The sequence below is a fragment of the Pipistrellus kuhlii genome, unplaced genomic scaffold, assembly GCF_014108245.1.
Source record: "Pipistrellus kuhlii isolate mPipKuh1 unplaced genomic scaffold, mPipKuh1.p scaffold_m20_p_19, whole genome shotgun sequence".
NCBI lineage: Eukaryota > Metazoa > Chordata > Mammalia > Chiroptera > Vespertilionidae > Pipistrellus > Pipistrellus kuhlii.
The window spans coordinates 20,971,557-20,997,568 of record NW_023425504.1 but is presented as its reverse complement, the minus strand read 5'-3'; the positions used below and the strand labels follow the sequence as shown (position 1 = coordinate 20,997,568).

At 42.4% G+C, this 26,012-nt stretch overlaps 1 protein-coding gene across 7 annotated transcripts in view; it reads right to left on the bottom strand.

Annotated features, from left to right (window-relative positions):
• The window catches only part of TMEM255A (transmembrane protein 255A), a 58,651-nt gene extending 33,757 nt beyond the window's left edge, over positions 1-24,894 (bottom strand). For 3 of the 7 annotated variants that reach the window (XM_036443556.2, XM_036443559.2, XM_036443561.2), the window contains exons 1-4: positions 24,606-24,835; positions 18,070-18,212; positions 6,677-6,739; positions 4,462-4,551 (exon numbers count right to left, since the gene is read on the bottom strand). In XM_036443556.2, the coding sequence (XP_036299449.1) occupies positions 4,462-4,551; positions 6,677-6,739; positions 18,070-18,212; positions 24,606-24,663 (354 nt within the window). In that variant the 5' untranslated portion in view covers positions 24,664-24,835. Of the gene's footprint in view, positions 1-4,461; positions 4,552-6,676; positions 6,740-18,069; positions 18,213-24,605 lie in introns of all 7 variants that reach the window. The other 4 variants (XM_036443555.2, XM_036443560.2, XM_036443558.2 and 1 more) reach the window with 3 other exon arrangements.
• Between the last annotated feature and the right edge of the window lie 1,118 nt (positions 24,895-26,012).

Below are 26,012 nucleotides of genomic sequence, written 5' to 3'. Positions count from 1 at the left end.
GGGCAGCTACTGAGATTTTAACTTACCTGAACTATGAGACATTTTCACAAATTAGATAAGACAGAGAACTCCAAAAATATTGCAAAATCCCAGAAAACTAAAATGAGTTTTAAGAACAGTTGATTTACCCACTGGCTTGGCCAACTTCCTAGTTTGGAAGCTCTCAGGCACGGGATACAGGGGGTGGGGGTTCGCATAGAACAGATAGACACAATGCTGCCAGGAAGCTTGCAGGCAGGGAATGTTGTTCACTTTCAGAGTAACATTAAACATCCTCTGAGTGGTAGGGGGCTTGGGCCAAAAACAGGTCGGGACAGGACAATAAGTTTATGCAAACTGACCTTAAGGGTTTGGCCAAAGCACCCTGGCAATGGGAGTTTACCAACTGTTTCCCACCCTGCCCCCAGTTCTGTTAGCATTTCTGATGATCCTGGTGGCTGCTTTTTCCCACATATGTAATTTAGCATCTCCTGTTCCTGGCACCCAAGTGCCTCCTGTCTCCTAGCCTCCATACCAACAAGGACCTAGGACTTTCCATCAGCTGCTTTTACATAAACCTGGCTTCCCAATGTTCTAAAAGTACATTGTCCTATTACCTTAGCCTGGAGTTGGGCTGGAAAGGAATGAGAATTCTCATGTTCAAACCCAGCAGGGTTTATTTTCCATGTTTGGGTGATAGCAGAACTCATTATTATCCTGTGGAATGGGAGACTTGATGTGCTTATTGGTCACAGCACTCCTGACCTCCTGGTTCGGCAAAAAGCATTCAGCCACCAAATGCCCTAAATGAAAATTCATATATGCGATGGCTGTCCATTTGGTGTTTCTGGTTGTTATTCTACGTTGAGATCCCAGAGGAAGAACAAGCCTATACAATTGAGAGGTAAGGGAAGGTCACTCAGCCAGGGCTCAGCAACCTTTTTAATCTAAAGGATCACCATCTCTGGAGTGAAGAAATGGAAACAGATATTGCTTTGTGATGAGTATCTGCTCTTTGCCAAGTCCTCTTAGGGCATGTTCACACCCATGGCTTCATATTGTCCTCATACTTACCCTGACAGGTAAGTTGTTATTATATCCATTTGGAGAAGGAGAAACTGTGGCACAGAAATGTGATATGACTTTCCCATCTAGTTAATGGCTATATTTGGGGGAGGGAAACGGGAAGAATTAGGAGATGAGAGAGAAAAGGAATAAGAAACATTTATAGGGGTGTGTAGGAAAGTAGCTCTTGAGAAATTCATATGCTCCAAGCCAAAAGACAGGGCAAGATGACATTAAGGGGCTTCAAAAACAGGAAAAGCTGGCTTTAACCCATCCAAGCGATACTAGGGTCAAAATGTACCTTTAATTTAAACTGGCCAACAGATATCACTATAGATGAATAGTGATATCATTCCTCAAAAGTCTCTGGGTGTCAATGAGGACTGGTAGATGTCTTAGGACAGGTACGGTGGAAACAAAGGTTTTCGTAAGGATCCATCCAGCCTTACCCAACCCCCTGAGTCAAATGTGCTACTTCAGGCCACTCTCTGTGGGAGGTACACAGAGCCTGGAGTCAAAGGCAGATAGGGATCATTGGAGGAAACTTCTGGTAAATATAATTTGGATTTTTACCCACTGCTTTTGACTGAAGCCAGTAATAAAACATTAAATGTTTCTGGCAAATGCACATCAAACCCACAATCAGATACCACTTCAAACCCACTAGGATGGCTATAATTAAAAAGTCAGATGAAAACAAAAGTTGACAAGGGTGTGGGGAAACTGGAACACTCATACACTTGCAAGGGGGAATGTAAAATGGCACAGCCACTTTGCGAAACTGTCTGGTCGTTTCTCAAAAGGTTAAATATAATTACATGACTCAACAATTCCATTCATAGATATATAGCCAAGGGAAATGAAAACATATGTTCATACAGAAACTTGTAAATAAATGCTTATAGCAGCATTATTCATAATAGCCAAAAGGTAGAAACAACCTAAATGTCCATCAGCTGCACAAACTTTAGTATATCCACACAATGAAATATTATTAGGCCATAAAAGGAAATGAATCACTGATACATGTTATAGCATGGATGAATCTCGAAAATATTATACTAAGTCAAATAAATCAGGTCACAAAATACCACATATTGTATGGTTACATTACTGTGAGATGCTAATTAATATAGGGAAATCTGTAGCGAAAGAGATTAGTGGTTGCATAGGACTGGGAAGTAGGGGGATGGGGAAGTGACAGATAAAAGATATGGGTTTTCTTTTAGGGATGATGAAAATCTTTTAAAATTTATAGTTTTCACTAACTGTGAAGATATAAAAGTCACTGAATTGTATACTTTAAATGGGTGAATTATATGAGATGTGAACTACATCTCAATAAAGATGTTTTAAAAAACTTAGGAGTGAGAAGAGGGAAATGGAAGAAGCCATTTTAGCTCATGATACCATCAAAATCTACTGCAGGCTTCTTAGCCACAAGGCCTTGTTACCATGGAGACCGCCATAGAGTGAATACTGTTTGTCAAGTGGGGATAATAATGCCTGCCCTACATACCCCACAGGATTGTTGTGGATCTCAAATGAAATAATAGATGTGAAGGCACAATGAAAAGCTATATGCACTACACAAAAATAAAGCATTATTGTTATCAAGATGGTTCCTATTGAATACACAATAGCATGCATATTATGACTGAGTGCAACCACGCTACAAAACAGGTATGTACTCTGAAGGTATGCAAAAATGATAATAATGTGTATATGAGAGTGATAGGATGGTGGATAAGTTCCTGATGTGTCATTTGCCTTTTTAAGAAGAAAATGATAAAGAACAAGATGGCTGCTCTCAGCTCAAATCAGAAGGGATGGGTCTGATCTAAGTGCCTACATTTATATCCTGGCCCTGAAAGAAAACTGGGCAAAGGGCCTCTCTCTTCCACCTTTTCCTTTTACTCCTTTCCAGAAATTATTTCCAGAGATGCCATTTCAGAGACTGCTTGGGTGGAAGCACTGACCATACAAATTCCTCTAATCTTGGCAAAGAAGAAATTAACTGTTATGTCTAGGAGGAGGGCCCAAGAACAAGTTGAAATTGAAATAATAATGTTTCAAATAATAATTTTCCATATCCAACCATACCCATGACACTCCCTCAGGATGACCTGCACTATTATCCCATGACTGAAATGAACTTTAAATATCATAGATCCATAGAAGATCCCAATAAAACAATTTTACTCCAATTCAATTGTTTTAGAAAAACAAAACAAACAAAAAAAGTCATGAGATGTTTTCATTTTTTATGTTGGTTCAGTTGGAATCAAATGACTATTTGAGTTTGTTGTGAAGGCTCAGTAATTTGTTGTGGCTTGACTTTTGTTTGTGGGCCAGATCAGAACTACACTATGACTTCTCTGGGACTTAGATACTTTTGCCTTTGTGGGCCCCTTCCTTCTTCAAAAAATATTGAAAACTATATTTTATTTATTTTAATGATATCTTATTTAATTGCTGTATATTCATATTATATGAAAACTTTCTTTTGACCTAAATGTACATCATTTTCTTCTGATTTGAAAATAAATAATATTTTTATGGGCCCCTGAAAATAGTGTGGATCATAGGCACTTGTGCCTACCTCTTGTGCCTAATGGAGAAGTTGGCCCTAGGCCAGATGTCTAGAATAGTATGAAATAGAAATTGCTGAAAAAGGGAAATGGAGAAAGCCATTTTAGCTCATGATGCCATAGGAATACTCTGAATCCTAGGCTTCCCCAGAGAATAAGCACAGATTTGGGTTTCAGGAGTAAAATGGCTTTTTTTCAAGGCACAGATTATCCAGAGTAGGAATCATTTGGCATCTTAACACCAGCACTGGGCTCTGAATTGAGGCTTCTAGTTCCGGGACTTTCCCTAGATCCTAATCACATCTCTACTCTCCAATAACTGCTGCAGTTGACAGCAAAGTTCAGGCATCCAAGAAAAAGTGGTCTTCTCTTGTTGCTATTGAAGGAGAGAGAGGACATCTATTGAAAACTTCAAGTCTCTCAGGAAGTTATGGGGCTTCCTGCTCTTCTCTGCCTACCTCGTCTTTACTAACATTAGTTCCAAGCCATTCCCCTAGTCCACTGCCCTGTCTTTGCCTTTACAAATCTCACCCACATGCCAAAGGCTTAACTCCAGCCCCAACACCGCTGGGAAGACTACCCTGACCTCTGAAGTCCAAGATAAACCACTCTGGCACTTAGAGTGTATATCCTCAGCCTAAACTCAGTTCTCTAGATGCCTGTGTATTCATGGGTATCCTTATCTTGATTGTCAGCTCTTTGATGCAGGGATCCTATCTTCTCTCCTTTCTGTTCCCCTCAGGGCACTCAACACACATCCAGTACAGATTCAGTGAAGCCTCGCTGTAGAGCACACTTACTTTAAACCAGGGCTAAAACTACTCACAATGTGTCTGGCAGCAAAGACCCCATCGACTATGGCACAACAGAAGGCTGCAATCACACCAAAGCTGATAAAGACGATAGAAGCCACCAACTGTGAAGAGAACAAAAGTGTCCGTTAGTTTTCCACTCTTGCTGATTCTGGAGAATAGATGATCCCCAAGAGACTGCCAGACAAAGCAGAACTCTGGCTTGCCACTCCATGAGGATGCTCTTTGCAGCCATGCAGGATTAGTGGGAGCTGAGGCAGGGCAAGGCAGAGAAGGGGCCAATGAAGCACCATTTACATTTTCAGGGCAAATAAAGAAATTCACTCTGTGAGCACCAAAGAAGAGGCTTGCTGGTATCCAACATGCTGTCCATGGCAGAATTTGACTCAGATTCAGAAAAATTGATGTTGGGCCTTTGACATCATGTAGTCCAACTCTCTAATTTATTGTGAAATTAGAGGCTCAAAGAGGGGAAGTGGTGTGTGTGCCCAGGATCACCATCTAGTCCACACAAGAGTCTGGTGCCCACCAACTCTTAGTCCAATGTTCTTCCCAACCCCTCATAATAGGCACTGATGAATACAGAGATGATTCTGAGGCCTTGCATAACCCTACATGGTCTTTTGCATCATTGAATAAAAAGAACATTCAACTTAATACTTAAATGTCAAAGACATTTTACAAAGGTTGAAGCCTCTGACACAGAAGCCTCCCTGTGGTGCATACGAAAATTTTAAGTAAGAAAAATGTTTGCTTGAATTAGATTGCCCTATTCTCTGACCTAGTTAGACAACAGAAATATTCCTAATAATTTGTCTTCCATTACAAAGGTGGTAGGGAGTAGGTGTTTCCAGGGGCATGGATAGGTGCAGCCTGAGTCCACCATCTACTCCTGTTGACCCTCAGAACTAGATAGATTCAGCGGTTTTCTTCCTTGAGGTGTTTGGGGGATGGAGGGGAACATAGCATGGCATTAAACAACTCTCTAGGGAGGAGGAGGAATCAGAGCCAAGGCCACCCTAAATTTCTCCCACCTCAACAGGCTAGGGGGAAATGCTTATCTCCTTTGCGAGTTGTTGAGAAACCTCTCCCCATAAATCTCACTTCACAGCACTAAGGAGAATTGGTAAATAATGGATGAACAATGTCATGAAATTGGCATTATTAGCTATGCTATATCAACTCTACAACTAAAACTCCCCTATTATTTTGAATAATTTAGGTCCAAAGTGCAAACACAACTGGGAGGGGGGAGTCTAGATGAAATGGAAAACAAGAACTATTAGAAACTCCCCAGAGGGCAATTCCCCATATTGCTGGGGAAGAGATATGGTTAGAGTTTTCTGTCCCTAGAGCTATTACATTATCTGATTAAACTTGCTGTTAAATAGACCCCATTATCAAAGTCAGGATGCACAGAGACTTATACTGGGGGAGCTAATCAATCTACCATCTGACCACTCACCAGGCATCTTGATTTACAAGTCCCATAAAACTACAATATGTGATTGCAATTCAGTCTATTCCTTCTTCTCCTGCCCTCTAGGAAGCTTTCTCAGACTGAACCAGAAAAATACAACAGCTTGTCCTTGTGGGCCCCCATCAGGACATAGAACTTTTTAAATTTTAACTCCTGTTATATATGCTCATCCTCCCTTTCAAATTTACAACATACTTGTTTTGAACTACAGATAATGGAGCTGCATACTTTAGGGCTCCATAATTTTATTTTGTCTTTTATGTGCTTCAAGTATATTTGTTCTCTTAATCAAAGTACCCTAGATTATAACTTCCTAAAAGTGGGAACCCTCTACAAAAACTTCTTCAAAAGATTATACATCAGAGAGAAAGATGTGACAGTCCAATAACCCAGGGCTGTGGCAATAAAAATCACAGAAGCAAAGGCATTTTAGGCAAGGATAGTTGCCTGACTGGATAGGCTGGGGAAGTCCTCTGGGAGTGAGGAGGAAAGCTAATGGCAAGGTCCAAAATATTGTATCCCTATGATTTGAGGAAACTAGCTAGGCCCTGAGGGAGCATCAGACAAGATGAGAACAAGTCCAAACCACGGGGTCATTGAAAAACAAGTTCCCTGGAGGCTTAGGCGAAAAGGCAAAGTAGTAGGTTTTTTTTTGTTTGTTTGTTTTGTTTTGTTTTGTTTTGTTTTTTCCCCAATTTGGGCAATCTTAAGAAATGTGTTACTTTCAAATGAAGAACTTGAACACTTACCATCTGCCGTTTGTTCTCAATGAGGTTGGATCCAATGATTCCAAGGAATGATCCGAAGCCGAGCTGTAAAACAACAAGGCACACATAGGATGTGGGGAAATGGTCAGCCTGACCGCACAATCATTCAGCTTCTGGATATGATTCAGGTTAATGGAAAGTGACTGGGGTATAGATGCTAAAACCATATGCAGTCATTACTTACACAAAAAAAAGTATGTGCAATAAAAGTATTTCTCCTACCAGTTGCCAATTTTTCCTTGTACATAGGAATCACGCCTAAAATGAAACATATCTCCCCAAAACTAAAAGTCAACCATAGCTTTTCAGAGCCTGCTAATTTCAATTTCAATATCCATTACCTAGCATATAACTGGTGAATCAGTAAGACACATATTATGGGAAAAGCATTCATTATATTCTGATCTTTATCCTTTTCTTTTTAAAGCAACCTTCTGATCTGATGTATGAATTACAAAGTAAAGGTTTGAAATAGCAATTTTTGATGCATCTGGCACAGTAATAAAACCCAGGAAGTACTTTAGAAAATAGCAAGCACCTTAACCTAAACTTAAAAAAAAGAACAATTTTTTTTAGAAGCCTGTATTTGTGGTTGACCCACTGCAATTTATGTTAGCACTTATTCACCCCTCCTTCCATCTCTGCTTCATTTACGGACAGAAAGATTCATTAAAGGATGTACAGAAATGGCAGCATAAAACCCTGAAAAACAATTTCCCTATCTAAGTGGCTAGGATGATGGTTCGGTGTAGCAGATCCCACCTTCGTCTCAGCTCTGCCATTAGTGGACTGAATCTGCCAGTCTCAGCTGAAAATGATCACTAACTGATAGTTGTTGATGGGGATGAAAATGAAAGGAGTAAAAAGTGGTGAGAATGGACCAATAAACCTTAACACAAGTTCAGCGATGTAGTTACATATTTCTTTAGCCTCACTAATGGTCTGAGTTTCCATCTGCAGCCTTTCCTTAACTCACAGGGGCATCTATTTCAGTCCAAGGCCCTAAACTTTACATCTAGGCTTAGAAATCAAATGGACGCATGGATTGGGCAGGAATTTGGTGGGGGAGTGTAGGGGTACTAGGTGGTTGTCTCAGAAACCCAAGAGTGAAAGAAAGGAATAAATACAAATGTACAAAGACACACTCTGCAGGGCTTCAGCCAGCAAACCCTCTTGGGAAATACATAGAAGCTGAAGGTCATAAGGTTGTACAGATCCCATGCCATCCAAGACTCTACTAAAAACATCCTCACTCAACAGCTAAACTATACCTATCTCCCACCTGGTCTTATTTTACAGGTAATTAAAAAGAGTTGTCCTAAAATATAGTGATTAAAACCTGGTTATTTAAAAAATATAAAAAACCTGGTTATCAGACTAACTTGGCTTCTAACCCCAGCTTGTGTTCCATTTATATTTGTGCAATCTTGAACAAGCTGAATAACCTCTCTAAACCTCAGCTTCCTTATTTGGAAAACAGTGATTTTATGGTAGTAGTGGTCCTGTTATAGGACTTAAGGATTGACCAGGATGATACAGTCAAAGAATTTTGCACAGTGCCTGGTACATAGTAAGTACTCAGTAAACATTACTCTTCTAGTAATTATTATTACTGTTTTCAAAAAATTAACTTTTGAACAGTTCTAGCCTGATCTGAGCTAGAAAATTCTACCATTATTTGCTGTGTTCCATAGTAGACTTGTGTTCTATCTCATTCGCCCTTCCAATATGCTTCACAGCTTTCATTTTTTAGGAAGAACTCCATGAATAGTATGTGCTTATTGAACTATGGGCGACTTGTGGACATTGAGAGAAAGTTGGAGGCATCTTCTTACATGGAAAATTAATGCCTTTCCTGAGTAATTCTGTTTCCTCAGATATTCACTGAATGTCTCCTGAACGCCAACAGCAGTCTGCTTTAAGATGGGAAGCAAAGACACTAGCTATTTCTGCACTCTCATATGGCTCTCTAATGGCAGTGACCAGAGTGGGCTCAAGTGTCAGGGAATTGACTGGCAAGACAAGGCACTCTGGGACTGGAAATCCCAGGCAAGCCACTTACTTCATTCAGTTCCCTTATGTATCCTTCCATTCCATTCTGTTCTACTCCAACTCATCCAATTTTCTAACATTCACTGAGTATTTTGTCAGATAAAATAAGTTATGGCCCTGACATCCAGGATCTCATAATCTAGTGAAGGAGATACAGACTTTGGTTTAAGGACTACAAGTATAAACATACTGTGATAGGAGCAGAGAATAATTCATTTTTTATTATATCCCTGGCTCGGTTACTTATAAATTGTGTGACCTTGGGCTAGTCTCTTCATTTTCCTCATCTAAAAAATGGGACTCATGACTTGGCCAGTTTTGCTCAGTGGGTAGTGTTGGCCTGCAGACTGAAGGGTTCCAGGTTCGATTCTGGTCAAGGGCATGTACCATGGTTGCGGGCACATCCCCAGTGGGCTGGGGGAGGGGAGGAAGGCGGTACAAGAGGCAGCTCATCGATGTTTCTCTCTCGTTGATGTTTCGAACTCTCTATCCCTCTCCCTTCCTCTCTGTAAAAAATCAATAAAATATATTTTTTTAATAAAATAAAATAAAAAATAAATTAAAAATGGGACTCATGCCTAGCCAGCGTGGCTCAGTGGTTGAGCATCGACCTATGAACCAAAAGGTCACGGTTCTATTCCCTGTCAAGACACATGCCCAGATTTCGTGCTCAATCCCCAGTGTGGGGCATGCCGATCAATGATTCTATCTCATAATTGATGTTTCTGTCTTTCCCACTCCCTTATTCTCTGAAATCATAAAAATATATTTAAATTTTAAAAATGGGACTCACAATGTTATCTATAATGCATGGCCACTATGAGGATTAAATGTATAAGGTACAGGTATACTTTGGAGATAACAACTACAATAAAGCTGATATTGCAATAAAGTGAGTTGTAATATATTTGTTGGTGGAGGTTCTTGCCTTCAATTTGTAAAACACGCAACATCTGTGAAGCATAATAAAGCAAAGTGCCATAAAATGAGATATGCCTGTGTGTAGTGTGACTTGCATAAAGGAGTCTGCTAAATACATGGTAGATCTAAGATTTCACAGAGGAGGCGGCATTTTAACATGAGCTCAAAGGATAGGTAGATTCACTAGGCAGGAAAATAATATCCTTTGAGTTCTGGCTGGAAGAATTCACTCACCTGGATGACAGGTTGATGAACTCAGCAGTGTCGCTAAACTACCATACCTTTGAAAAGTATTTTAATTTTGATGAGCACTTGCCCTCCATTTTGGTCAGAGTAATGTTATGGAGTTTGGTAGTGCTCATATCATTCCCATTTGACAGAAAGGAAAATAGAGGTCTAGAGCATTGTATGGACACGTTCCCTCTTGTAGCAAGTTATTAGAAGGGCCAAGACTAGCCCACAGGTCCCATGAGAGTTGGGGTACTTTCAACCATGCTTTGCTGCATTTGTGTCCAGTGTTTGTAAGTATAGTGACCTTTATAGCTGCCCCCTACCCCACCCTGGGAAGAAATTCTCTCTAAGGATGGAGTGAGAAGTCCTATTTGAGGAAGAGCTGAGGGGTTGAAAGTAAAGAAGGGAAAAAAATCAAAAGAATTTCCTGAAAATGGGCAGCTGCTTCTAAATCAACTGTTTGCTCTCCTGGAGCCTCAGAAAAAAATCTCTAAAGAGAACCCTCATGCATTGTTGGTGGGAATGCAGGTTGGTGCAGCCACTGTGGAAAACATTTGGAGGGGCCTCAAAAAATTAAAAATGAAACTGCCTTATGACCCAGTGATTCCACTTCTGTGAATATATCTGAAGAAACAAACCCAAAACACTAACTTGAAAGAACCTATGCACTCCTATGTTTATTGCAGTATTATTTACAATAGCCAAGATTTGGAAGTAGGCCAAACACCCATCGGTAAATGAGTAGATAAAAAAAACTGTGGTATATTTACACAATGGAATGCTACTCAGCTGTAAAAAAAAAAAAAAAAAAAAAAGAGGAGGAGGAGGAGGAGGAAGAGGAGGAGGGAAATAAGCCAGTACGAGAAAGACAAATACTACATGATTTCATTTATATGTGGAATCTAAAGAATAAAATAAACTAAGACAAAATAGAAACAGACTCACAGATACAGAGAACAGACTGACAGCTGTCAGAGGGGAGGATGAGTGGAGGGCTGGGTGAAAAAGGTGAAGGGATTAAGCAAAAACAAAAAAACAAATACCTCAGAGTCAGACAATAGTATGGTGATTACCAGAGGGAAAGGACAGTAGGGGTAGTAGAAGAGGGTAAGGTAAAGGGGGATAAATGGTGATGGAAGGAGACTTGACTTTGGGTGGTGAACACAATACAATATACAAATGATATATTATAGAACTGTGCCCTTGAAACCTATATAATATTATTAACCATTGTAACCCCAATAAATTCAATAAAAATTAACTATTTTTTAAAAGAAAAGTAATCTTTGTAGTCACCCCCTGAGAACTACATGGATTCATGGAACATTCAGACCTTTGAACCTCCAGCTTGATTCCCTGTTACATGAACAAATAACCAGTTTGCTTTATTTTGGCTACCCTCTACTTGTAGAAGAAAAAAGATAAATCTTTAGAAATCAAATTCAGAGTGTCAAGTGCTCTTTTGGGGCTAGACCCTATGACCTATGCCTATTTCCATCTATTGCTCCAGAGATCCAGTGCTGAAGCTCAGAGGATTAGTTATCCAATACACAGATATCAATTGGACACCTACTCTGTGGCAGGCACTGTGATTTGGAGTCCAAGAGGCGGAGAGGAGTATGACACCAAGACCAAAAAGATTCAGCTTCAGGAACTGTAATTAGGTAAACTGGTCCACAATTCCTTTCCATTATCTTGAAACCCACAAAGCTCTTAAAACCAAAAGGTTTTTCATAACTAACTTGGTAGCAAAACCAGACTTTAAACTGATATGAGGGTGTGTGTGTTTTTTAATCATCTTTATTGGCTTAGTGTAAAAATTCAGTTTATTGTAGAAATATAAAGGTGCTTGATTACGGGGTGTTTCTTATGACCCCACGGGGATGTTAGATAACATATGATATATGCACTATATTGCTTTCTAAAATAAAAAAGTCTAAAGTCTAAACACATCCAGCCTTCAAACCAAGGGTTCAGATAAGGGATTGTGGACCTGTATAAACAAAGCTAAATGAGAATATAGTGCAATATCCCACAAAGCAGGATGCAAGAATTTTCTAGGAATCATTAGTAGTTGGAATCTATGGAAAGTTCAAAGACAGTAGACATCACTGTGGACCCTACTAGCTGAGAAAGGTCCCTACTGTGTCGTTAAGTTGGGATAGGACAGAGCATTAAGAAATACTACAGAAAGAGAAAGCAGAGTGAATGTTCTGGGCCGGGGGTAACCAGGAAAATGACAGTATTAAGGCAGAAAAGCCCAAGTTATGTTCAGGGGACTGCAGATTAACAATTTTGGCAGAAGAGAGGTCATGGGAAACTAGGCCAAAGGCATCTTGCAAGAGCTTTGAATAAGAACACTCAAGAAGCAACAAGGAACCAATGAAGCTTAGAACCTTCTGGCATTATGAGTCTTATCTAGCAATCAAGTTTTTTTGTTTCATCTTTAAATGTACTTACTAAAGTAGCAACTTCAATTTAGAATTATCTTATATTTTAGAAACATTTCCAACAAGAGGTGGACAAAAATTCTGCCTAATTCATAATAAACCACCAAATCCCATTATACAGAGCTCCTTGTATTTCCAGAGCATTCAAGTTAGTCAAAACTTGGTTGGCTTTATCAAGAGTCTTTACCTGTGAAGCTCAAGTCACACTGACCTAATGAATGTTTCTGGGCTATTGTTTCTGAATGATCCTTGTTGTCCCTATCTCCTGATGTAATTTTCAATTAACTGACCCCACAGCCCCCAAAGGAAATGTGGTAAAAACTCCTGTGTTTTTTTTTCTTGCCTGAAAGAAAATCCAGGCTGGTGTGGGCCCTATCAGTACAACAGCTGGGGAGAGGGTTCAAGAATGAAAGGCTTTCTGCACTGATCCAGTGGCCAACTCCATCTTGTGGGTTGCTTGGGAAACAAATGTAAAGGCCTCCTCTTCTGGACATAAAATTACAGAATTATAGGGAAGGATCAGGTTCTCTCCCCTGCCTTTTTCAGTTTCATGCAACCCAGGCTCTTATTTTTTTAGGCTCCCAGAGTAGAAAGTTCACAAAAAAATCTTTTGGAAGAGAATGTCTGAAATATCTGAAGACAGTAAAAATACTAAATTGATGTCTTTGGGGGGGGGATTTTAATTTTTGTAAATTGTATAATTCAGTCTATATAGATGAGTATAATTTTAAAGATGAATGTGTACATGTGTGTCTTAGGGTGATGATACCACATTCTAGCTCAGGCGAGTAGCTAACACTCTATCACAATGCACCTTGTTGTACAAGGGCATCTCTTTTGGCAAAATAAGTATGCCCCAGAAAAGTTTCACATGACTTAGAGTTATGCAAATGCTATTATATTTTAAAATGCTCAAGATCTCAATATTTAAATGAATTGTATGTTAAGTCTTCTTTCTTTTAAAAAAAATATATTTTATTGATTTTTTACAGAGAGGAAAGGAGAGGGATAGAGAGTTAGAAACATCAATGAGAGAGAATCATTGATCAGCTGCCTCTTGTACACCTCCTACTGGGGACGTGCCCACGACCCAGGTACATGCCCTTTACCGAAATCGATCCCGGGACCTTTCAGTCCACAGGCCGACGCTCTATCCATTGAGCCAAACCAGTTTCGGTGAGTCTTCTTTCTTTTAATCTAATAATTGCTTCATAATTTATCTGTTTTTAAATTTAACTTCTCATATATTGTTAACACATTTAACGGGGATTCCAAAACAGCTAGGTTCCAAATAACCTGAAAATTTTTCCCAGTCCTATCAATAGCATTTTATATTCAAAGCAACCAATTTGAGAGTATAAATCTTTAAATGCCATCTTATGCTCATTCTGGTTTTAATGCTAAGCACACTGTATTTATTGTTTTAGTTGCTTGTCCACCTGAATTAGACTCCTCTGAGGTGTTCATTAAAATGCATATTTAGCATGTTTTACTATTTCAATCAAAGGTTATTGCAAGAAAAGAAAGCTCAGGGCCTAGGGTCCCACCCAGACAAACTAAATCAGCATCTCTGGGGGTAGGGAGCAGAGCTCTGTATTTTCCACATTTGCCAGGTCCTTTCTATGCATGCCAAGGTGGGAAAACTACTGGCTTGGAGTTTATATTGCCAAACTATTCAATTAGTGAAAGTGTCCCATTCCTGGACAAATCTTGATTCTCAGGCACTTACTGTTTCACAGATATGAATCCTAATTGTATTTGTTACAACATGATCTGACCTGTAGACTCAAATGGATTTTTCTGCTTTTCTAACTGTGATCTTCCTCCTTCGCTTTCTATAATTAAAACCCTTTAAAAATCAACAGGAACTATAAGAACAAAATTTTAAAGGTTAAACCATGGGGCACACTGTCTGTTAAAGATGGCTCTCCTATTAATATTTCCAGATTAGCTTTTAGTGAAGAGCACACACAGAGACACACGCCCCCACTGCTTCAACTTGCAGCTCTAGCTGAACATTAGGTACTCAAGTAACAACAATCATGCACCCTCCTTCCTTTGTTAATGTATTCCCACCTAACCACCCACAGCCAGAGCTTCTACAGAGAAAGTTCATAGCCACCCTTCGTGAACAGGAGTTCCTATTCTCAAATCTCTTGGAAAATGCTTTTCTTCACCCATGGAGAATCTGAATCTTGGCTTAAGCATTATTAGCTAATCAGTAAGAAATATTTCACTAAATGCAGCTACCTGAAACACACAAAGTCACACAGACCCTAATATTGCTTTTCTAAGCCACCAAAATGCAATCTCCACTCCCTTTCCTACCCCCACCCCACCTTGCTTGTGTTTAAAAGTAAAATCCAATTCTGCTGACGACTGGTTTTCTGATCTCACCACAGGAAATGGACTGGGTGAGTTCTCACATCATATGTTTAACAGAGGGCACCAAACTGTGTCTGTGGGACACCTGCTCTTTTAGGGGAGCCCTGCTGGCCCTAAAACTGTAAAGCCACGCCCCCAGGCCACCTTCAGCTCCTGGGAGTCCATCCCACGTGATGCCCTAGCTTTGCTAGTGCTCTTGAGAAGGCTGACTATGGAATTACTGACCTAGGCAACAGGCGACAGGCTTGTTCACTGCTGGCTTGTCAAAGGCATCCATCTTTTACCCCTTTCCCTCTCTTTGCTTCTCTCTCTCTTCCCCACCTCTCAGAGAGAGAGAGAGAGAGAGAAAGAGAGAAAGAGAGAGAGAGAGAGAGAGAGAGAGAGAGAGAGAGAGAGAGAGAGGGAGAGAGAGGGAGAGAGAGAAGAAAATGAAAACAAATACATCTGACCTATTTGCTATTCTAAAAAATATATATTAAAAGAATGAACCATCCTAAAATACCTTCCTATTTTCCCAGTTACAATTTAGAATTCATTTGATATTGAAAATATGATCCAAATTCTAGAGTTAGGTTTTGGGGTTTAACAGCAGTGTGTGTAGATCCAAATGAGATTTTGTTTGTTTTTCTTTCCTTCCCCCTACCCAGCTTTATTGAGGCATAACTGATAAATAAAATTGTATATATTTAAAGTGTACAATGTGATGGTTTTATATAAAATGAGGTTTTATGTGCCCTGGCCAGTTGCTCAGTGGTTAGTGTCAGCCTTCAGACTGAAGGGCTGCAGATTTGTCAAGGGCACGTATCAAGGTTGTATCAAGGTTGCCAGTTCTCTAGCCCAGTAAGGGCCAGTAGGGGAGGCAACCAATCCAGGTGTCTCTCCCATGTAGATGTTTCTCTCTCTTCCCTCCTTCCCAGCCTCCCTCCCTCCTCTCTCCTCTCTCCCTCCTTTCTCTAGAAATCAATGGAAAAACATATCCTTGAGTGAGGATTACAATAAATAAGGTTTTGTATGTAAAGAGTGCAGCAGTTTCCAAAGTGAGGATTGCATGCACCCTGGGAGTGGGTAAAACAATCCACTGAGGTATGGAAAGAAACTATTTGGACTCTTGTTTCCTATTTATTTATTTAAAATAAGAAAGGAATTAAGTGTTACAAGTATTCAATAAACAGGCTGTCATTGGCACCTCTCTCAGTGTGAATATCAGACAACAAGGTGAGCTACCCTGAGGGAGGAGGGAAAGTTCCAAGCAGCAAAAGGTTGATGGTGGAGCATTTTATGTAACCAGACTGTCTTATCTAGTTTTACTAGTAACTAAATTAGCCCAAACAAAATAGACAAGTAGTTCAGAAAGACTACTGCTGAGAACCACAAATTGAAGATGATCCTAATAATGTAAGCACAAGTCAGCAATAAGAAAACAATAGAGTTGACACTTGTAACTCTTAGGATGCACTTTTTGTCAGCCACATGGCGAGAGCAACATTAAAAAACAATGATGTTCACTGGTTGGGCTTCAGCCCATGAACCAAGAGGTCACTGGTTATATTCTCAGTCAGGGCACATGCCCAGGTTGTGAGCTTCATCCCCAGGAGGCAGCTGATCAGTGATTCTCTCTCTCTGTCCCTCTCCCATCCTCTCTTCCTAAAACAAATACACACACACACACACACACACACACACACACACATCCTATATAATAAAAGCTTAATATGCTAAGTGTTTGGTTGTCTGTTCAACCAATCAAAGCATAATATGCTAATGATATGCTAAGGTTGCTCAACCGCTCACTATGATGTGACTACCAGGGGACAGATAGTCAACCAGTCAACCAGTTGCTATGATGTGCACTGACCACCAGGGGCAGATGGTCCAACAGGTAGGTTAGCTTGCTGCTGGGGTCTGGCCAATTGGAACTGAGCAAGACAGGCCAGGCATGCCCTGGAGCCCTCCTGCGGTCCCTCCCCTGCTGGCCAACCTCCCACATCCCTCCCAGGGCCTGATCATGCACCCATGGGTCCCTCGGCCTAGCCTGTGCCTTCTTGCAATCTGGGCTAAGGAGCCCTTCCTCCCCCCCAGTGCACAATTTTCACACACTGGGCCTTTAGTATGTATATAAAAGGCTAATATGCTAAGTGTCTAATCATCTGACTGGTCACTATGATGTGCACTGACCACCAGGGGGCAGATGCTCAATGCAGGAACTGCCAAGTTGTAGTGACTTGGCAGCAGAGGTTCTCAGGTGATGCTCCCCAAAACCAGAGAGGAGGGAGCCTGATTCCTTGAGGGGCTGGGCAATTCCATCTTCTGCTGTGGGTTATGTTGTTGCTGGGGCACTGTCAACCTCAAATCTGGTTTACTGCACACTTGCGTTTGCGTTCTACACCCTGTATGACAGCAACTTTGCAGAATACCTTCTCGTTCTCTGGGACCCCTTGGGGGATGTCAGAGAGCCAGTTTTGGCCCAGTCCCCCAGGCCAGGCCGAGGGACCCCACCTGCCTGAGGGACCCTACTCACTCTGCAGATGCTGGGGAGGGACTGCAGGCATTTGGCTCCAGGGTGTGTCCGACTCCACCCAGTTCCACCCTACTGGCCACCTTTTAATTAATTTCCTTTCTATGTGCATGAATCTGAGCACCAGGTCAATGATGCAATGGCAATCTAATCATCTGGGAATAAGTCATCCAAAAATATTCAAAATTATCTAGTGGATTATCTGAATTAGGATTTATAGCCACTATTTTAAATGACAGACTTCATATGACATGCATATCATTCTTTGCAATTTAATTAGTATTAATATAAAGATGTTAAAATTACTGTTGATTTCACTGTATCTAAATTTTGAATGTCCACTTTGCATATTTTATAAGCAGGTACATAATTTATAAAAGAACAAATATACGTATTTTAGGAATAAATATTCTACACATTTTTCCTGATAGGAGTGCAGGATCACTTTTGATATCAGAGTGTAAAGCTGCCAGGGTCCTTAGATTTCAGGTAAGATCAGGAGACTCTATTGTATATTGGAAAGCAGATGCCCACAGAGGAATGCTCCAAATCACACTGCTAGTTAGGGATGGAGATGCTTAGTCCAGTGTTCTTCTTAATGAGCTAAGAGTTGTCTTTGTATTATTTATATATGTGTGTGTGTATATATATATATATATATATATATATATATATATATATATATATATATATATATATATTTAAAGGAGGAAAACTGCGCAAACACTAGAAACTCAAACCAAATTGAAAACTATTGAAGTAGAACCCAAATGTCTGTAGCCAGCAAGCTACTGAGACCCACCTATGTCTTTTATACTTACAATAACTCCTGGGTAATAACCTCCAACAGTCACATTCTGGGTCCTGGTGGTTGCAGCAAGGCCCACCGTGAGAATTAACACGGACACTATCAGCAAAGTCACGGTGACATAGATGGAGTTTCGTTTCCTCCGATTGAAGGCTCCTGAAAGTACACAGAGGAAATGAAATTGCTCATTTTGACTGAGGAAGAGATGGACACAAAGAAAAAATCACTAGGAAAGTGTTCCTTTCCTATCCCAACTGGTAACTGGGGTTATCTCTGGGGCGTGGAATTGTGGGGAAGAAATGGAGCTTTAGGTTTTTTGGCTGTCATCAGGTGCCACATTCACAATAAAAAATATATTTCCTCTTTGAAAATAAACAACAGAAGAAATATTACCAGTTACATAAGAACAGCAAATTTTTGTGCTTTCAGCACTCTATAAAAGATGTGTCAAACCCACTTAGTAGAGTGTTTTTTAGTCTAAATTATAAGGCATATGATAAATGGGAAGTGTGCGTGTGGAAGTATTAAATGAAAATATTTTAAAGCCAGTGTGTAACTAAGAAGGGCTTTTTTCATAAGCTGGAGATATGAAATTTCATTTTCAGTGTAAATATCAGAACCAAGCTAGGAACTGGGATTTTTTTTTTTCATTTATTTCTGACATTTGCCACCTCATGTATAAACTTTAAAATGATGTGTTAGCAAGATTTGTCACATAACAAATGTGTGTAATAAAGTAAGTGTTTAGAGGCCATTAGTCCGCAAAGATATGTATCAGGGGAGGTAGATGGGGAGGATTATAACTTATACACTTATAAGCTTATGTGAGGATGACATAAATATAAATGATGATAAACCCGTTCTCCTACTCAGTGCTTATCAGACATGATCGTGCAAACCAATATTTTTTTTCTAAAACAGGCTTATTAAATCAGAAAAAAAATGGTATCTAGACTAGCTTTTCAATTTAATTTTTTTTTAAAGAAATCAAACACTGGAGCACTGCTCCATACTCTGCATGCATTTCTCTGACCTGGGAGGGGCTCCCAACAGGAAATAACAGGCACGGGTTATCCTATGAGAATCTAGCTCTCTAGTGAGGATGAAGCAGAGGGGAGCCTTCTGATGGGGTCGCCCACCCAGTGGCTTGACTGTTATTTATGGGCCTAAAGAGGCCGCTTGGGCCTGTTCATTGGATCCCGTCATTGGGGAGGCCTCACTGCAGCCTTAGGAAGCTGCTGCCAAATGAAGCTGCCTAGACTGCACCATTAGGAAGGAGGGGAGAGAGGGGTTGAGGAAAGAGGGAAGGAGGGAGAAACTGTTGAGATTCAAGAGGCCTGGTGGTGGTGATAGGGAGGGGTGGTTGCTGACCCTTCAGCCCCCAGCAGACATCCCCTTCTATAGGAAGAAAATCGTCAAGAGTGCCATTCTGGATTAGCCCCACCATCCATCTTGTCTTCCCTAGTGCAGTCCCTGCAAGGCTCCAAGGGATGTGGGAGGGGCTGGCGGTCTCCCCTGACGTCAGCCTTGAAAGTGAGGGGCATGACTCATCCAGTCATTTCTAATAGGATATTAGTCTAAGACTACTTTACATTGAAATGTAGAAATGGCATGAGCATTTATAGGTACCCACTCTGCACCCTATTGCACCCGGGGTGGAGGGGAGGGAAATAAGGCTCCCTTCCAGTGGTGCCTAAGTCCAGCCTACACAGGAAAACAGAAAGGACTGCTAGAGACATCTGTGACATCAGGGCCCGTTGTGTGAAAGGGGTCTTTGGGATGCAAACGGCAAGCAGACTGATGGTAAACATGATGAGCAAGCCTGGGAGAAGCCAGACTACAAGTGGTTCAAATAGAGGAGCAGGACTTATTTCATCTGTTTACCTTGAAGATTAGTTATCCTTCCTCTGGGTTTTGAGGGGATCGAAATGATTCTCTAAACAAGGGCCCCGGCATCTATTCAATAAGAGATACTTCTCAGTGAATCTTCCAGTTGGTTTCACAGAGGGGCTTTGAGCTAACCTTACCAACATCACCTCCCATTCCTGTCTGTCTTTCTCCTTTGTCACTCATACCATCTCTGCCCCAAACTGGCAAAAGAGAGTAAGGGAAACATCTAGATATACCAAGATTATCTTTGTGACACATGAAAGTGTTTCAACACCTCATATGTAACCTTAGAGACTTAATTGGGAGAGTGTATGTGTGCATGGTCTTTCTGATTTTTTTTTTTTTTTTTTTTGTATTACTCACCTGCTCCTTCCCCAAATGGCTTTTGATCCTATTCACAGCCTTTGGGTCTCCTTTGCAAATATCACTCTAACTCTTAAAAGCACAGGAACCAGGTCAGAAAAGTGACTCAGCAAACCACAGTGTCATTTGAAAATCTATTTTTTCCCCCTGCTTAGAACCTGAATTGAAAATCCAGCCAGCTGAGAAACCCAGGCACAGATCCTAGAGCTCCACCGGGGCCTTGCCTCTAGTTAGGATTTGCTTTGGGTAAAATTCCCAAGAAAACTCTCCCATCACTAGGTTGAATATCTATTCTCTGTCCCCTCCTCCTCCCACACGTCACCCCTTATTTTACACTCTACGAACCGAACCGTCTAGTTGCACTTGGGGAATGGACCATTTTAAGAAAGCTGGGGGTGAATCCTTTTGAAAAGTGTGACGAATCAACCCTCTATTTATCTTTAATGTTAATTTGACTCAAAAGTCACATCTACTTAGAGCAAGACACACCTTTTCTCTGAAGCTATGGCCAGGCTCCTAAAAGGCAATTCATGTGTCTGCTTAGGACGTTTTCCTGGTGGTTGTTTTATTTTGTAAAGTAGAGTCCTATTCTTATTATAGTACTATTTGGGACCTGTTTTAGATGTTCTTGTAAACAGAGGATCATCTGATTCCGAAAGTGTCTAGTAAATGAACAAATCAAAAAACCTCAAATACCACAAAGTACTTAAATAAAGCAGCAGGTACTTGAAAATAGTGCTTATCACAATGTTTGATACCTAGTGAGCAGTCAATACTTGTTGAATAAATAAGAGGCAACATCTCAGAATTGCTTCCTTTCTAATAAAAAAGGCCGTGTGTGTGTGTGTGTGTGTGTGTGTGTGTGTGTGTGTGTGTGTGTTAAATATGGAATTGATTTTTTAAAATAGGGTACACCTGATGGCTCTCCAGAACTAAAAGCTTTCTTGCCAACTAGTGTCACATCCCCAATGTCTCTCACTAGCCTGTCTACTTGGTGCCCAGCATATTCCAGTTTGAATAACAATAACCTCCCCTGTGACTGACAGCAATGGGAGAGTCTGAAATCCCCGTCATAGGCATTGCCTGCCCCCCCCCCCCCCAGGTCTGGGCAGCTTCCCTGCAGAACTACTGCAGCCCTCCTTCTCCGCAGTGCCCCCCCCCTCCAGATTAGCGAGGACCCGGATGCTCAGCTCTACAAGCACCCAATTATTTGCTGTCTCCACCCTTTCAAATACAGTCCCTGGTCAGAGTCCCCCCCCACTCCATCCCCACACTGCAGTTTCTGATCTTGATCTTTCCCTTCCTCTGAAACCTGTTCAAAGTCACCTCCCCCAAGTTTTTCTTGGCCAAGCTCACTCCACTGGAATCACTCATTACTTCATGTCCCTATGTACCTTACTCAATAAGTATATCAATTATAACTGCTACAATTATAATTGTAATTGTGAGTATGGTCCACAACTCATCTAATGCCCACCAGTTTCAGGATTATGTATCTGACAGGAACCAAGGTGTGGGTTGTCAGTAGGTAAGGTGATTGTCTCTGCTCACTTGTGTTTTACCTTGTACATGTTTTTTATTATAAATTATGTAATCCCAGTGCAGGGAGGATGAGGGGGGCAGTATCCTGTCTTGTGCACTAATTTGTTGTTGTTGATGATGGGCTAATTTTTTAGGTTGATCTTTTGAATTGATTAGGATTTGCTTACCTTAGCTTTGCCACACGGGGTGGGGGTGGGGGTCATAGGAAGTCCCAGCCTTGAGTATCCATGGAAACAGGTGGCTGCCCACAGAAGAGCCTCAAGACTCTGCCAGTCTCCCAAACATTTCCTTAAAGGCACTGAAATCCCCCCATCCTCATGGGCAAATCTTTGACCAGAGACACCCACCAGTGAGTTACCAAAGTGTTATTTGGGAGGGAAGGAGTGCCCTGCTGTAGTAGAGATGCCTTAGCTGCTGGGGGTGGTGTTGCTAAAAGGGAAAAAGGGGTGCTGAGAAGGGATAAAGGGATAAAGGGACGCTGGAGTCAGATTACCATCTTTCTATTGCCAAGTGTCTGCTCAGCTCCAAGCTATGGACTAACCATCCATCCCCAGGCAGCGAGTAAACAAGTAGCTCAGCATATAGTGCAGGCACCTCAGTTCAGTGTATCTGTGTGTTTTAAATTTTACTGTTTTGTTTGTGGTTGTGTCTTGCCCGTAGGGAGAATCCCCTCAGAAATGTTGCCCTTGAAGACTGACCCCTGCACTTCCCTTCTGCTCCATGCAAGGGAAGGTGGTGTTGCCAGAGCTAAGTGGGAGTAGCTCCTAAGTAGTCTAGACACCCTTGCCCACAGTGTGAAAATTCATGGTTACCACTCCACTCGGGTTTGCTTGCGCCCTGGATCTGCGGACTTTCCAAAGAGGGATGCATAGAGCATACTCCTACTCCAGAAGGGATCCATGATTCTTCTCCCGCAGTATCTGGAGGAAGCCCACTCGGCTTCCTGTTGCGCAGACCTTTCAGGAAATGCGAGGGCCCCTGGGAGCCCAAGAATCTCTTCATTTTGTTCCCCAAGCCCACAGAGCAGTGTGCCAAGTAGCAACATTTTTAAGCCCTGGGTTACTAACCTGTGTACTCCTCCACAAGCGGATGGCCGGGCGCGCGAGAGAGGTTGGACTGCTTGGCAGGTGGTTGTGGTGGCTGCAGGCAGTGTACTGCGGACCCCCACCCCCCTACACTGCATTCCCCTGCCCCCTCCCTCCAGCCCTCCTGCGCAGCTGCCTAGAGTCTGGGAGCCAGGGCAGCTTTGGCGCCACAGCTGGCCAAGGCGAGGAGTGCATTGTGTGTGCTTGTGTGTGCGTGTTAGGGAGAGAGATGGGGGAGTCTGGTACTGCTGGGTCCTGGTTCTGACCCAAGTCCTTGGCCTCATTTGTACCACGTTGCAAATAACTATGCCCTTAAAAAAGGCAAATTATTATTCTGAACATGCAAAACCAATAAAAATATGGAAACTATATTTTATGAGAGGTCCCTCCAGTGAACTAATTCTGCTGAGACCTAGTCTTTTGGCAGCAATAGGGAGCTCACAGACTGGATGCAATCCTCTCCCGCCCTTTCTCGCCAGGTGTTCCCGCAAATTCTGCGGAGAAGACCTGAGCAGACTGGATTGCAAGAATTCAAGACGGAGGGATTTTGCAGAATGCAAAGTATGTTGGAACGAGAGAATTCTATTTGGTTAAAGTGTATTTGAGGCTATTTTTAAGATTAGGTGGGATCAGGGTTTAACAATCCCCTCCCGCTCTCCTGGGCTCCAAATTAATTTCTACGCCCAATGAAATCATAGGGCTTGGGAAGGTGCCTAACAGCTGAGAAGAACTGGGTTTGTGTTTTGTTTGTAACTGAAAAAGCAGCTTTGAGGGGCAGCCAATTTAGTGCCTGGAGGTAGCCATCCCCCAGTTTTGATGAGGAAAGGTGTTGAACCAAATCAGGCTAGTGGATTTCCGCTGCACCTCTATTCCATCCAGAGAGGGAAACTGCGATTTCAGAAGATGCGCGGGCTCAAGCTCGATCTTTCTTTCTCGTGCTCTCGCCCGCCCCCCTCCCAACACACACACACACACACACACACACACACACACACACTCCATATCTTGTATTTGGAGCAGAACAGGAATCAAATTCAAGAAATGTTGATGCTGCCACTGCAGACGGCTGGGCTGGACTGTCTTGAGTGATTCTTCAGGAATTCCCCTCCCTCCAGCCCCACCTCTTTTCTTCCCCCACCCGCCCATCCCCCAGGGTTGCGCAAACCTCCCCGTCAGAGAGGTGCAAGTCAGTCTCCCTCCCACTACAGCTCTGAATTTCGGGGCAGCTTCCATGGAGTTGGGAGGGGGCGCGGACCCCGCTTCTTGTAATTATTGTTATTATAGAGCTCTTAGAAGTGACGCCGACTTTGCAAAGAGAGACCGTCGAATGGAAAACGAAGTCGCAGGTTGCAGGGAAGTGTTTTGATACCCAGACAGCTGGGATTTACCACGGGCTGCAAGTCTGTTGACACACTCACACAAACACACTCACACCCACACTCCGGGCCAGGAGATTCCCAAGCTAGCTGGGGCTCCAACCTCATCACTTTGCCCCCTCCCCTGCTGGGCCGCTCCCCTGGGGCTCTGGTCCTAGACTCAGAGGCTGGGGCATGCGGACCCCCTCCTTAACCCAGCTCCCTGCCTCTCTAGGCAGTCAGGGCACTCCCTGTCCAGAAGGCAGTGTACTCACCCCTTGCTGCCGCCGCCTAGGAAGAGCGTCTGGACTTACCCATAGAATCGGGCAGAGACATATCGCTGGACCGCTGCTGAGTCAGGGACTGATGCATGGTGAAAGCTGCCCTGTTGCCCTGGCCAACGAGGCTGCTTCAGGCGTCCCTGGCTCAGGGCGCCTCCAAGAGCATCCTACACCTCGGCAGCCGCTCCCCCTCTCTCTCAGAGAGAAGACTGCCTGGGTTTGCGAGCTGCAGCTCAAGTGCCGCCTCCTCCTCCCCTCTCCTCTCCTCCCTCCCTTCCTCCCTCCTCTTCTGCCTCCCTCTGGCAAGGGAGGCAGCAGCATTGGCGGTCCAGCATTGGTGTGCGCTTGCGCAAGACCCCCTTCCCTCCCCCTCAACCCCCCCCCCCCTCATCCTAGTTATCCACCTCCCAGCCTCCCAAGCCAGACAGGGAGCCGTTTTTTGCCCCTTGGGGCCAAGGCTGCGCAGAGAAAGAGGGGGAGGCTACAGCCTGGGACCAAATGGCCTTCTCTGTAGTTTGGAGAAGGGTCTTGGGCAAGCATCGTGTTCTAGGATTTATAATTGGGGGGTGGGCAGAGTCTGAGGTTCAGAGCTGAGTAACACACACACACACATACACACACACACACACACACACACACACACACACACACATTTGTGCAGGTTTGGTTTTAGTGCTTCCAGAATGACATAATGGAGCTGGACATGATCCAGAGAAGGGCCACTCTATAATCAAGGGGATGGAGGCGGGTGGAGGGGACTGCCATATGAAGATAGATTAAACAAACGCAGACTCTTTAGTCTAGAAAGATGAAGGCTAGGAAGGGATGTGACCAGAGTGTATAAAATTATGCAGAGATGGAAAGAGGGAACACAGCCTTATTCACATCTGAGAATTCTAGAACCAACAGTATCCAACAGCTAGAAGGAGATCCAGCTAAAATAAATCTGAATCTGTATCAGTTCCTCAGTTTGTGCTTTTGTTGAAGGAGCTTTTAAGTCAAACACATAATTTTCTCATCTTAGCAGCCATGCAAGGCAGAAAGAGGAGTTATGAAGAACCCCATTTTACAGATGAAAAACCTGACTCTCAGAAAGGAATGAAAATTTCCTGTAGTCACTCAGCTAGCAGGTGGAAGAGGTGGGATTTGAACCCAGTTCTGTTGGACTCCCAGACCAGTGATCTTCCCACCATGGCAGCTGAAAATAAATATTAATCTATGTGCCATATAAAAAAACCAAGGAATTCATTAGCCCCAACAAGTGAAATAGGATGAAAACATAAGTAGCTTTGGAAAGAGTGATAAAGTCGAGGCTAGGAGATCCACTGTGGATTAAGGAAAACTGGGGATGAGGTGGGAATGTCCTTAATCTTGGAGGACAGCCAAGTTTTCTCCAACACGTCCTTTCGGACCCCATTAGAATATTGGGCTGGGAGCACT